The sequence below is a fragment of the Aquarana catesbeiana genome, linkage group LG03 (assembly GCF_042186555.1).
Source record: "Aquarana catesbeiana isolate 2022-GZ linkage group LG03, ASM4218655v1, whole genome shotgun sequence".
Lineage (NCBI taxonomy): Eukaryota > Metazoa > Chordata > Amphibia > Anura > Ranidae > Aquarana > Aquarana catesbeiana.
The window spans coordinates 531,388,879-531,402,270 of NC_133326.1; the positions used below are offsets into that span (position 1 = coordinate 531,388,879).

The 13,392-nt window shown below is 46.5% G+C and overlaps 1 protein-coding gene across 1 annotated transcript in view; it reads left to right on the forward strand.

Moving 5' to 3' along the window:
• VWF (von Willebrand factor) overlaps nt 1-13,392 on the forward strand; it is a 363,569-nt gene that overhangs the window by 147,866 nt on the left and 202,311 nt on the right. The window contains exon 26 of the mRNA XM_073621285.1: nt 12,795-12,953. Within this exon, the coding sequence (XP_073477386.1) occupies nt 12,795-12,953 (159 nt within the window). The remainder of the gene's footprint in view (nt 1-12,794; nt 12,954-13,392) is intronic.

The following is a 13,392-nucleotide window of genomic DNA, read 5'->3' on the forward strand; positions in this document are numbered from 1 at the left end:
CATACCAGACCTGAAGGGCCTGGTATGGAATTTAGGGGGACTCCCACGTCATTTTTTTTTTTAAATTTTGGTTCGGGGTTCCCCTTTGGGGAATTCCCATGCCGTTTTTATCAATGAACTTCTATGTGTATTGTCGGCAATGCAATAGCCGCGGGTAGTTTTAAATGAGTTTTTTCCTTCAAAATGTCATTTTGCTGTCAGACTGTTCTAAACACAGGAAACATGCGCCCCTTTACAGGCATACTATAGACACCCCCAGGTACAAAATTTAAAGGGATATTACACTTTTATTGTTTGACTTTAAGCATTATTAAAATCACTGCTCCTGAAAAAACGGCCGTTTTTAAAACTTTTTTTTGCATTGATCCATGTCACCTGGGGCAGGACCCAGGTCCCCAAACACTTTTTATGACAATAACTTGCATATTAGCCTTTAAAATTAGCACTTTTGATTATTCATGTTCGTGTCCCATAGACTTTAACGGTGTTCGCATGTTCGAACGAACTTTTTTCCTGTTCGCATGTTCTGGTGCGAACCGAACAGGGGGGTGTTCTGCTCATCCATAACCAGGAGTGAGGACAGGAGTGTTGTCTGCCCAGCCATGTGTGTCAATGCTGTCCACTAAACACCAGCACTGTTAGGAAGGGGGGGAATAAGTCACATAAACTGCCATACCTGGAGGTATATTGTATTTTCTTTGATTCCAGCAGCTGAACGGGAGCTTCAGAGGAGCAAAACAAAGATAAATTTGTGCCTCTGGAGGCATGAGAATTAAATCAAATGTGTTGCTTTTCCCTACGTTTTAAAGTTTACATTTTAAAGAAGCTGGTGGTGAGTTAAGTGACTGTAACCTTGACCGGTATGGAGGTGAATATCCAGAGTTTCTTAATGGGTGCACAGATATCCTCCAAGAAAGTAATTAAATATTACAGTGGTTTAAAGGCCAACTGTAGGCAACATTTTATTTTTAGATTATTTTAGATTTAGACTAGGGAAGGGTTCGATCCTATTTGCTGCCTGGGCCTTTACTGGGGAGATTTACCTTCAGCTTAAGGATAGGAGGTAATAGTTTATACAGTTTTGCTCATAAGTTTACATACCCTGGCCGAATTTATGATTTCTTGGCCATTTTTCAGAGAATATGAATAACACAAAAACTTTACTTTCACTCATGGTTAGTGTTCGGCTGACGCCATTTATTATCAATCAACTGTGCTTACTCTTTTTAAATCATAATGACAACAGAAACTACCCAAATGACCCTGAACAAAAGTTTACATACCCTTGTGATTTTGGCCTGATAACATGCACACAAGTTGACAAAAATGGGTTTGAATGGCTATTAATGGTATCCATCCTTACCTGTGATCTGTTTGCTTGTAATTAGTGTGTTTGTATAAAAGGTCAATGAGTTTCTGGACTCCTGATGGACCCTTGCATCTTTCATCCAGTGCTGCACTGACGTTTCTGGATTCTGAGTCATGGGGAAAGCAAAAGAATTGTCAAAGGATCTGCGAGAAAAGGTAGTTGAACTGTATAAAACAGGAAAGGGATATAAAAAGATATCCAAGGAATTGAGAATGCCAATCAGCAGTGTTGAAACTATAATCAAGAAGTGGAAAATGAGGGGTTCTGTTGAAACCAAACCACAGTCAGGTAGACCAACTAAAATTTCAGCCACAACTGCCAGGAAAATTGTTCGGGATGCAAAGAAAAACCCACAAATAACTTCAGGTGAAATACAGGACTCTCTGAAAACATGTGGTGTGGCTGTTTCAAGATGCACAATTTGGAGGCACTTGAAGAAAGATGGGCTGCGTGGTCGAGTCGCCAGAAGAAAGCCATTACTATGCAAATTCCACAAAGTATCCCGCTTACAATACGCCAAACAGCACAGAGACAAGCCTCAAACCTTCTGGCACAAAGTCATTTGGAGTGATGAGACTAAAATTGGCCACAACCATAAACGCTTCATTTGGAGAGGAGTATAACAAGGCCTCTGATGAAAGGTACACCATTCCTACTGTGAAACACTGAGGTGGATCGCTGATGTTTTGGGGATGTATGAGCTACAAATGAATGCAGTATGTTATCAAAAAATACTGGAGAAACATTTGCATTCATCAGCCATGAAGCTGTGCATGGGACGTGCTTGGACATTCCAACATGATAATGATCCAAAACACAAGGCCAAGTCGACCTGTCATTAGCTACAGCAGAATAAAGTGAAGGTTCTGGAGTGGCGATCCCAGTCTTCTGACCTCAATACCATTAAGCCACTCTAGGGAGATCTCAAACGTGCAGTTCATGCAAGATAGCCCAAGAATTTACAGAAACTGGAGGCTTTTTTTCAAGCAGAATGGGCAACTTTACCACCTGAGAAGATAAAGAGCCTCATCCACAAATACCACAAAAGACTTCAAGCTGTCATTTCTGTTAAAGGGGGCTTAAGAACTGGGTTATGTAAACTTTCGATCAGGGTCATTTGGGTAGTTTCTGTTGATTATGATTTAAAAAGAGCTGAGTTGAGATCAAGAGTTGATTGATAATAAATGGCTTCAGCCAAGCACTAACCATGAGTGAAAGAAAAGTTTTTGTGTTATATATAACTGTATATATATATATATATATATATATATATATATATATATATATATATATATATATATATAATTTATTTATTTACACACATACTGTATATATAAACAGGTATAAGGTATACGGAAATGCTATAAATTAAGACTGCTTTCAGAAAATAGAAGTGTTAATAGTTTATTTTTATCAATTAACAAAATGGAAAGTAAATGAACAGAAAGGAAATCCAAAACACATCAATATTTGGTGTGACCACATTTTGCCTTTAAAACAGCATCAATTCGTCTAGGTACACATGTACACAGTTTTTGGGGGAAATCAACAGGTAAGTTGTTCCAAACATCTTGGAGAGCTACGAACAGATCTTCTGTGGATGTAGGCTGCCTCAGATCCTTCTGTCTCTTCATGTAACCCCAGACATGTAATGACATTGAGATCAGGGCTCTGTGGGGGCCACACCATTACTTCCAGGACTCCTTGTTTTTCTTTACACTGAAGATAGTTCTTAATGACTTTGGCTGTATGTTTGGGGTTGTTGTCCCGCTGCATAATAAATTTGGTACCAATCACACTCCTCCCTGAGGGTAAGACCTTAATTTGCAGGAATGCAGCCCTAAACTTGCAAGGAACCTCACAATACTTCACGGTTGCCTGCAGACACTCACTATAGTGCCACTCTCCAGCCCTTGGGCAAACAAACTGCCTCCTGCTACAACAAAATATGTAAAATTGTGACTCATCAGTCCAGAGCACCTGCTGCCATTTTTCTGCACCCCAGATTCTATGTTTTTTTATAGAATAGTTGAGTCACTTAGCCTTGTTTCCACATTGGAGCTATGGCTTTTTTGGCCGAAATTCTTCCATGACAGTCCTTCTCTGGACAGTAGATGGGTGTACCTGGGTCCAGGGCCGCTGTTAGAAATCATGGGGCCCCATACAGCCTACCTGACAGGGCCCCCCCTCCCCCTTGCCCACCCACCTTCCCGCTGCCGCAGTGCCCTGCCAATCATAAGTAGATGAGACATTCCCTGCTCCACAGCCACATGTATACATGATCCAGGTATATGTGTGGCTGTGGGGTGGGTAATGCCTCAACTTATGATTGGCAGTGTACAGTGAGATGCTAACTGTTAGGTCTTGTTTACGTTTGTGTGTGGGTGGGTGGGGCAGTAAAAATGTGCAGCTGAGCCACAGTTTTACTGTTCCCCAACCACTCCCCCTTAGGCTGCAAAGTCACTGCTTCTGTAGAATGGCTGCAGGGTGTTTAACACAACATCCTGTCATTACTGCCGCACTATGGCAGTAGTGCCTTTGCAGCATAAGGGGGGCGTAGTTGGAAGATGGTAAAACTGTGGCTGAGCTGCACATTTTTGCTGCCCCCCCCCCCCCAAACACAAAAATAAACAAGACCTAACAGCATCTCACTGTGCTTATGTGATCATTATCGTTACCATGATGATGATCACACAGTACAGAAGGTGTTGTGTATCTTTCTAAATGTATGGATGTGCACCTGCCCGTGCATCGGGATCCTTATGCTGCCTGCGCTCTCTGCCACCTCTCTCTTCAATCATCTCCCGCCACCCGCTTACAGCCCTGTCCTCTGCCCTCCTTAGTTACTGAGGGAGGAAAGAAGAATCACTCCGCCAGAGATCGGCTGTCATCAACCGCGGCCAGCAGGAACTTTAAAAAAGTGCGGCGTCGGCTTTAGTCGCCTGGGCCCCTGAAATAAGAAAATAATCCCTCTCTGCTAATCACCTTCTGGACCTCTCTGCTGCGCTGGTGGGGCCCAAGTAAAATATATTTATGTTACAGCAAGCCTAGGAGCATTGTCAAATGCTTTCACCTGGGCAAAGTGCTTTCACCATAGTTAAAGAATAAAGTTACCCGGGCCCCCTTGCTGAGCCGGGCCCCGTACAGGAGGGCTGGTTGTACTGCCCTATCAGCAGCCCTGCCTGGGTCACACTGGTTTCTGCCAGTTCTGTGCTGATGGCACTGCTGGACATCTTCCAATGTTGAAGGGAAGTAAGCATGATGTGTCTTTCATCTGCTGCATTAAGTTTCTGTGGCAGACTACTGCGTCTACAGTCCACAGCATTGCCCGTTTCTTTGTGCTTCTTCAAAAGAGCTTGAACAGCATATCTTGAAAGCCCAGTCTGCTTTGACACCTTTGCCTGGAGGAGACCTTGCTGATGCAATATACCTCCCTTGTGTCTTGTTGCTGTGCTCATTCTTGCATTGGTGTATGACCTGTGACATGAAACTGTCTTCCAAAACCTCGCCTTAGAAGCAGTTTGGTTGGTGACTTCCGTGCCCCACAGTTCCACCGCAAGCACTATTGGAAACAACTCCAACAGCATGAGGTTACGCACTAGCGCCGACCCCGCCAACTCCACCAGCCACCGGTCCGCGCACCATTTCCCATTGAAGTAAGCAGCATAGCCTACCGACCCCGCCGCATCCGTGAACAACTCCAGCTCAGCCGCCTGAACCGCCGGCCCCAACCAAAAAGACCTACCATTATACTGGAATGAAGGAAGGAATCCCAAACCTGCAGATCCGCCCGATGCTCCTGACTTAACCGAATGAAATGATGTGGCGCCTTGATTCCCGCCGTCACGGCTGCCAGGTACCTACAAAAGACCCTCCCCATATGCATAATTTTACACGAAAGTTCAGTTTTCCCAGTAAGGACTGCAGCTTCTACAGCTGAACCTTATACCGCCTAGCCACCGCAGCCACAGTCGATCGAAGATCCTCCAGCTTATCACTAGGTAACCTGCACTCCATCAGTGTAGTATCAATTATGATACCCAAAAACTTCAGGACGGTGGTTGGGCCCTCCATTTTTTCTCTAGCCAGGGGAACCCCAAAAACCTGAAAGACATGTTGCAACGTGGCCAACAAAATGGAACAAGCCCGCTCTCTCGGCGGACCTATGACCAAGGAATTGTCCAGTGCAAGACTGAACTAAGGCCGGACAAGTCCTTGATGACCCATTACAGGAAGGTACTGAACAACTCAAAGTACGAGCAAGAGATAGCGCTACCCATAGGAAGGTGCCTGTCCATGAAAAACTGACCCTCCCAGCAACAACCCAACAAACGCACACTATCCGGATGAACCGGCAATAGGCGAAAAGCCGACTCAATGTCGGTCTTGGCCACTAGTGCCCCTCTCCTGAATTTCTGTATCCACCGCACTGCTTCATCAAATGAAGCGTAAGACACCGTACAGCGCGCCGGATCAATCACATCATTTACTGAACCCCCTTTTGGATGAGACAAATGGTGAATCAGGCGGAATTGATTCGGCACCCTCTTGGGCACCACGCCCAACGGGGAAACCACCAAGTCCTCCACCGGCGGCCCCTCAAACGGGCCCGCCATCCTCCCCAACTCAACCTCCTTACGCAACTTACCTCCCACCACCTCCGGATGTTCGTACGCTGATCTAAGATTAGGAGAAACAGGGGGGACCCTATCCAACATGCTTGTAATGGTGAAACCATCCCTAAAACCCATCCACAACGTCTGGGCTGCCCCCCTGTTAGGGTACCTACTTAGATACGGTGCCATTTTTTCCACCCTCACCAGAGTCCTCCCTTTTTCCAGTGTCGGCCGGTTTCTTACCTTTCCGGAAGCACTTAGACCACGGGTGGGCACCTCCACATCCCGAACACTCATATCAGAAGCAGCAGGCTCCCCCGAACTTTCAGGTTCCCTCATTGAACTGCCAACAGAACCCCTTGCGCTTAACGGCCAATGGTGACGAGGTGTTGGCACCCCCGGCCCCGCTATAAAAGGGTGGCAACACCGCCCTGGCTTGCGTCATGAGCTTTATCCACAGCCCAATATCTTTTTGATCCCACCTCAACGATGGCTGAAAAGCCTTCCGCTGCCAGAACTGCTCGTCGTACCTAAGCCAGGCCACCCCCCCCCCCATAAACCCTTTGTGCCTCACTGATGGAATCCAGGTGTAGCGCTGACAACTTTTGTTTTTAGCCATATGTGTGTTATACAGGACATAAGTTGTTATAGTGCCATCTTGTGGACAATTGAAAAGGTACAATACTGTTATGTTTCATGATTAAGAGAAGTGACATGGAAGTAATTGATTGTTTACTTCTGAACTTTAACTATGACCTACCCACAATGATCCTGGACAAAAGGAGAACTCCCACATTGTGGGAGGATATAAAAGGGCTGGGAGCGGCCATCTTAAGCCTCTTGTTCCTGAGACGCGTGGGCTGCTGGCAGAACTCTGTGGGTGTGTGTCCCACAGGGGTGCGGCCTACCTTGCGGAGGAGCAGCAGCAGGGATCCTGTCATCGTATCACAGTGTGCTGGAGCAGCAGAAGTGATGTTTCTGGAGACCCGTGGAGGAGGTAACCGAGGACTCCTGGTCATTAGTGAATGGAGCAGTGTGACAGTGTGGCGGTGGTTCCATACGGACTGAGAACTGTTGAAACAGAGGCATCCATCCGCCCGGATCCCGTGTGGTGAGAGGGTTAACACCCAGAAGTTTGTTTAAATATTACACACACATTTAGAACTGTTGCAGAGTGTTGCTGGGACTGATAGTCCCACGGAACAAGTTAAGTTGGAGAACATAGAATAGACTTCAGTATTCAAGAACGGATGCTAGATGTTTGTCTTCTTCATATAAGAACACTTAGTCAATCTGCTGGATTACAATGGCCTTAATGTATTACATTACACTGTGCAACACACAGGAGGAACCCTTTGTGGATTACAGTTACAAAAGCTAGCGAAGACTGAAGACGTGAGGACTATTTCTTTTATTGCAGGGCCCTGCATTTAGTTATCAAGGATAGTGACTTTATAGTTTAGAGCAGGGGGAGCTCCCTGGTATAGATATATACAATTAGGTATATTTGTGTATGTTCGCTGAAGAAGTCCCACCCCCATTAGGGACGTAACGTGTACGGAATACAATCACGTGACATAGATCGTGACGTCACCCGTGTCTTTGCTCGCTGATCTCCGTGGATCATCCATTTTTACGATTCATCCTCCGCACTGGGGTACAGCGCACTGTTTGTAAGTGTTCCCACTGTTTTTCATTACATTTTTTACGCATTATACAGAGAGCACTAGATCTCCTTTATTTTTATTCCATGTGATTACTCCAAGTTCACAAGATACCGGTGTCTGACCAGTCACAAGTGCATCTGTTCCTGCTATTATCCCCTTGAGGGAACTGCTGTTTTAGACCTGACTGATTAACTCAGGGGTCCATCTGCTGAGGTGAGCGGCTTGTGCTATCGATGGTGGAGGTCTTTTCACTACAGTCACTCATCTTTTGTGGATGTCACTCGTGTCACCGGATTATTTGCTGGAAACCTTTGTCTTGAACTATAGAAAATGGACTGTTCTTTATCGTTTCTATTAGATTTTAATTGTATGCGCTGTACTGCTTTTTGATAATATTTGCGTATGTTACCAATAGTCATAACTATTTACTATACTATTGCACTACGTTGGCGTGATAGTGTAGTCATTGTAATAACCCTTTACATAAATATATTATTTACACAAAGAAAGAAGTTATTTTTGGTTATTACTGAAGTTTGTGTGCAGTGCTGTTATTTCTCCTGCAGGTGGAGTTACCAACACCCAGGTAGAGGTAAATATAAATATAAGTGTATATGGTGGGTTAAAGTTGATACTCATATCATAATAACACTGCACTACAGCTGTGCCAAGGGGATTGAACTATTTAAGAGGGGTGGAGAGCAAAGAGGACAGGCCCGCTTTAAACCAGCAGCTCCACCGAGAGTTATTGCTACATGTGGGGGCTCGTCCGGGATTAGTTAGCCATTAATTCTCACAACCTGGAGAGGTGTTTCACCGGGAGTTTACGGTGAGAACTGGACTTTGTCATTTTCTCAGGAGAAGAAGAGGTTAAAAGTTGCAGGACTTTATTTCTGAGTGCGTAGGCGGCGGGTGCCAGTAAAAGCCCGGGAGCTACGTGATTAGAAGAATAAGTGGGAGGAGTCTACCCTACTTGATACCGCGTGGGACGCGTGAGAAGAAGAGAGGCCTCGTGATAGTGCTGAGAAGATCAGAGTGTGGCCATGTCTTTTTCGGCGATGCAGTCAATTATGGGACCAAGAATGTTCCCAGCGAGCACCGCGTCGAGTACTATGTTGACCGGAACCCTGCTTACAGATACCGGTATTCATCTGAAGCCGCAGGGGAGGTTTGTTCTCTACACCGTTGGAGATATCGAAGGACTGGGAATGATTTGCCACAAATGTGAGGGACTGGCCGTACATCTGCGTCCATTTGGTCACTGCCCCCAATGTGGAGAATATTTGTTCCTACCATGTCGCCCCGTGCTTATCGGACTGGGCTACAGGTGTCGCCACAGTAGAAGCTGCTACTTCTGCTGGAAGAGAACGGCAGGCCGTGACTTTGCCTGTTGCTACCGAGAGTGAGTGCTACACAGGTAACAGAACAGCCCCGAACAATTGTCCGCAGCCTTCTCCCCAATGACGCTCGCTAAAATGTGAAACGCCTGCGACCAATTCGCAAACGTTCTAGGGATCAGCCGATAACGCCGTTTCTCCTCTTCTTCCTTTTTGCTCTCGTCCGGATTAATCTTGTCCAGATTAAACTTTTCCAGCGGAAGGAGCGAGAAGATCTCTACGTACTCCCCTTTCCAGATCCTCTCCCTAACCTCCGTTTTTAGATGGGAACCAAGGGGTCCCTCGTAGCAAACGTAAACCTCACACAGTGCTGCATCCACCAGCTGCACTTCGTCCACCACTGACACCCCTGGCGTCCCTGTACTCGTACTCACCTGCGAAGCCACCGTCGCAGGAATCCCATCCTTTGACGACTCCACTGTTATTGGTGACGGCCCTGTCACCACCGCAGTAGCCGGCGGAACCGCCACCACCGCCTGCGCAGGTGTGGCCACCAACACTTCCAGCGATGGCGAAACCACCATCCCCGACAATGGTGGCTGAGGTGACCCCACCACTGGGAGGACACCAGGCGGCTCCGTAGCGCCCCCCGGCCCACCCCCCGCTGTCCATGCTGCATCCGGGGAGAGCAGAGCCCCAGGCGTGGCTGTTCCAGGACCCCTAAACGCTAAGAGCGCAGCCAGCAAATGCTGTACAAGCATGTCACCGGCGCCCATGCCCTGGAAGCCCCCTTGCGGCACTCCCATAGTCTCCACAGGCCCAGCTCCTGCAGCCAAAACAGGCGCCGGGGCCGGACCACCCCCCACCAACATCCCAGCGGGGGAGCTAACCGGACCCCACCAATAACCCAGAAGTGGAACTAACAAGGGGAGGGTGGCACACAGACATAACAGGCACATTGACTGGAACAGACAGAGACTTACCAGGCTGCCCAGGGGAAACCGACCAACCAGCCGCTGATCCGGATCCCTGCAGATGTCCCGCCCAAACTGGCGCTGCGCCAGGCCCATCCGATCTGGAATCTGACAGTTCACCTTCCGATTGTTGGTTCCCCTGTCCACCAGGGGACACTGAGTACGTAGAAGGTCCCGGTCGCACGTCCGTGATGTCATCGGCCCGCAACTTCTGTGCACTGCGGCCGACTCCTGCACTTCTCCCTCGTTGAGTGCGCTGCCGGCTGGCAGGCACCAGTCCACCACTGCCGCCGACCCCATGGGAAACTCCGCTTCCCCCAGCAATGGCCGCAGCCGCTCAGGGGGAGGAGCCCGCGCCAGTAACCACAAGTTGTCCACGCCGAGCGCCGCCAGACACAGGGGAATGCCCTGCCCTGCGCGCTGCTCTGTCCTGATCCCTTGTAGAAGGAGGCCTGGAGGGGGGATGCTGATGGCGCCCTCCCAGCCGGGTCCCGCCCACGATGGGAATTCCTCCCAGCCCCAACAGCAGCAGCCATGGCTGGGCGCTTGGCCCTGGGCGCTGGAGGGTCCAAATTCGTGCTCCCGGATTGGCGGCTCACCCAAGGTGTCTCATCCGGCATAAAACACGCAGGAGGCCGAGACATCCTTGCTCAAGATGTTAAGGGGGCTGGCGGAGCTGAACCCTGCCCCGACCCTGTAGCAACACCGCGAGCTGAGAATTCAGCCACTGCGTGCCGTGCACCTCTGCGGCTGGCTAAGCTGTTCTATAAGGCCGTCAAAGGTCTCCATGCTGACAGTAAAAAACCTTACCTATACCTCTCACTGCCTCTCCTGCCCCACGAATGACTAACCCCTCTCCTCTCTGCAGGGGCAAAATTAACTTTACACTCCTCCCCCTGACCAATCCAAAAACTCCCCTTCTCCTGAACACTTCCCATGTCAACATCCTGTGCACCCACTACAGCTGTCCCCAGTCACGTTTGCCCTTCTAATTATTTAAACACCTGCATATTTTGTAAGTTTGCCCACTTACAAAGAGATGAAGGGTCTATAATATTTATCATAGTTGTATTTTAAATGATAGAGACAGAATATATGCAAAAAATGCAGATAAAACACATGATGCAAATGTTATAAATTGAGTTGCAGTTCAGTGAGTAAAATAAGTATTTGATCCCCAAGCAAAACATGACTTAGTACTTGGTGGAGAAACCCTTGTTGGCAAGAACAGAGGTAAGATGTTTCTTGTAGTTGGTTACCAGGTTTGCACACCTGGGAGGGATTTTGGCCCACTCTTATTTACAGATCTTCTCTAAATCCTTAAGGATTCTTGGCTAAATAAAGAAAAAATACAATCAGCGCAACCTCAATAGTAATGCATAAGAAAAAACTATGCCAGCTGAACACCTGGGAAATTCTGGGGCCCAATAACAATATACAGTTCAAAACGTTGCAGCGCATACAGTAAATTATAATAGGCCGTGTGTAATAAATAAATATGTGATGTAAACAGTCCACAGCCAAGAAAGAATCCAACCAGGTAAGAATCAGATGAGTAACCCAAGGTGCAGGAAACGATAGCCCATTGAGTGAATGCAAACCACCACCACCATAAGGGTTGCTTCGCTGACCTCAAAATCTGACCCCTGTACCACAGAAGGTCAGAAACCGCCTTTTTCCCACTATCCTGGGGAATTGGGTATGAATGGTGAAGACTTGTCTCAGCTTGTCTCAGCTACTAAGGAGCTTTGCCAATATCCAGAAGGTTTCTTGGCTGTCGCTTGGCAACTCAAAGTTTCTGCTCCCTCTATAACTTTTCTGTAGGATTAAGGTCTGGAGACTGGCTAGGCTACTCCATGACCTTAATGCGCTTCTTCTTGAGCCACTCCTTTGTTGCCTTAGCATTATGTTTTGGGTCATTATGAGGGAAAAAGGTTCTCATCCAAGATTTTACAATACATGGCCCCGTCCATTGGCCCCCCAATGCGGCAAATTCTGCCTGTACCTTTAGCAGAGAAACAGCCCCAAAGCATAATGTTTCTACCTCCGTGTTTGACTTTAGGTATGGTGTTCTTAGGGTAATAGCATTTTTCTTCCTCCAAACACGGCGAGTCGCGTTAATACCAAAGAGCTCAATTTTGGTCTCATCTGACCACAGTACTTTCTCCCAGTCCTTCTCTGAATCATTTAGATGTTCATTGGCAAACTTCAGACGGGCCTGTACATGTGCTTTCTTGAGGAGGGGGACCTTGCGTGTGCTGCAGGATTTCAATCCATGGCAGCGTATGCTGCAAGTCAGGCCTTCTCATCCAACATCAGTGCTTGACCTCACAAATGCACTTCTGGGAGACTGGTAAAACGTTCCCATAGACACATTGCTAAACCTTGTGGACAGCCTTACTAGAACAGCTGAAGCTGTAATAGCTGCAAAGGGTGCCAACTCAATATTTAGGGATGCAATTAAAGTTTGTGTATATATATATATATATATATATATATATATATATATATAGATTGTGGATTGGTTAGTGCATGTGTCAGGTTTTATTGCTTTCTTTTTCTCCTGCCCCATCTGCACCCCCTCATTTCTTGTGCTTGTGTCATCAAGATCAGGATAGGAAATAAGGGGAAATCTCCCCAATGTCTATATGTATTTGCAATGTGTTCATAGGAAGGGTCTACAAAAAATATTGGCATAGTACAAGGAAAAGGTATCACAAATTTGGAATTGTCATTAGTTAAATGTATGATCTAAAACTTAGATATTTTATATGCACAGCACAAGGATGGTGTACCAGGCTTGTTAAGTGTTTTTTTTCCTCCGTGTACAGCACAGAGTTGTGAAGAGAAGAATGAAAAAGAACTGGAGTATGTGTGTGAATGGAGGTATAACAGTTGTGCACCAGCTTGCCCAGCAACCTGTCAACATCCTGAGCCCTCAAACTGCCCTCTGAAGTGTGTTGAAGGGTGTCAAGCACACTGTCCACCTGGTAAGTTTTTCATTATTGCACTGTGCATTATTGTATTGCATAATGCAGGGTGATTTGGTTGGGTATTCTGAAAATAAAATTATTTCTATGGTATAAATTTATCTTTTATGTATTTTATCATTACTGTTGTAAAAATTGTATTACCAAATTAACATTTAAGACTGAATGATTCCATGATGCTTTGTTTGTAGAACATGAGAACATTCTAATAAGACATGGTAACAGTTTCTTTCTAAAACATACATTTAAACATGTTTCGAGTGGAAGGCCGGGATGCAGCCGGTTCCCCCCTATGAGTCATCCAGCTATGTACAGTATGTCACAAAAGTCAGTACACCTCTCAAATTTTTTAAATATTTTATTATATCATTTCATGTGACAACACTGAAGAAATGACACTTTGCTACAATGTAAAGTAGTGAGTCTACAGCTTGTATAA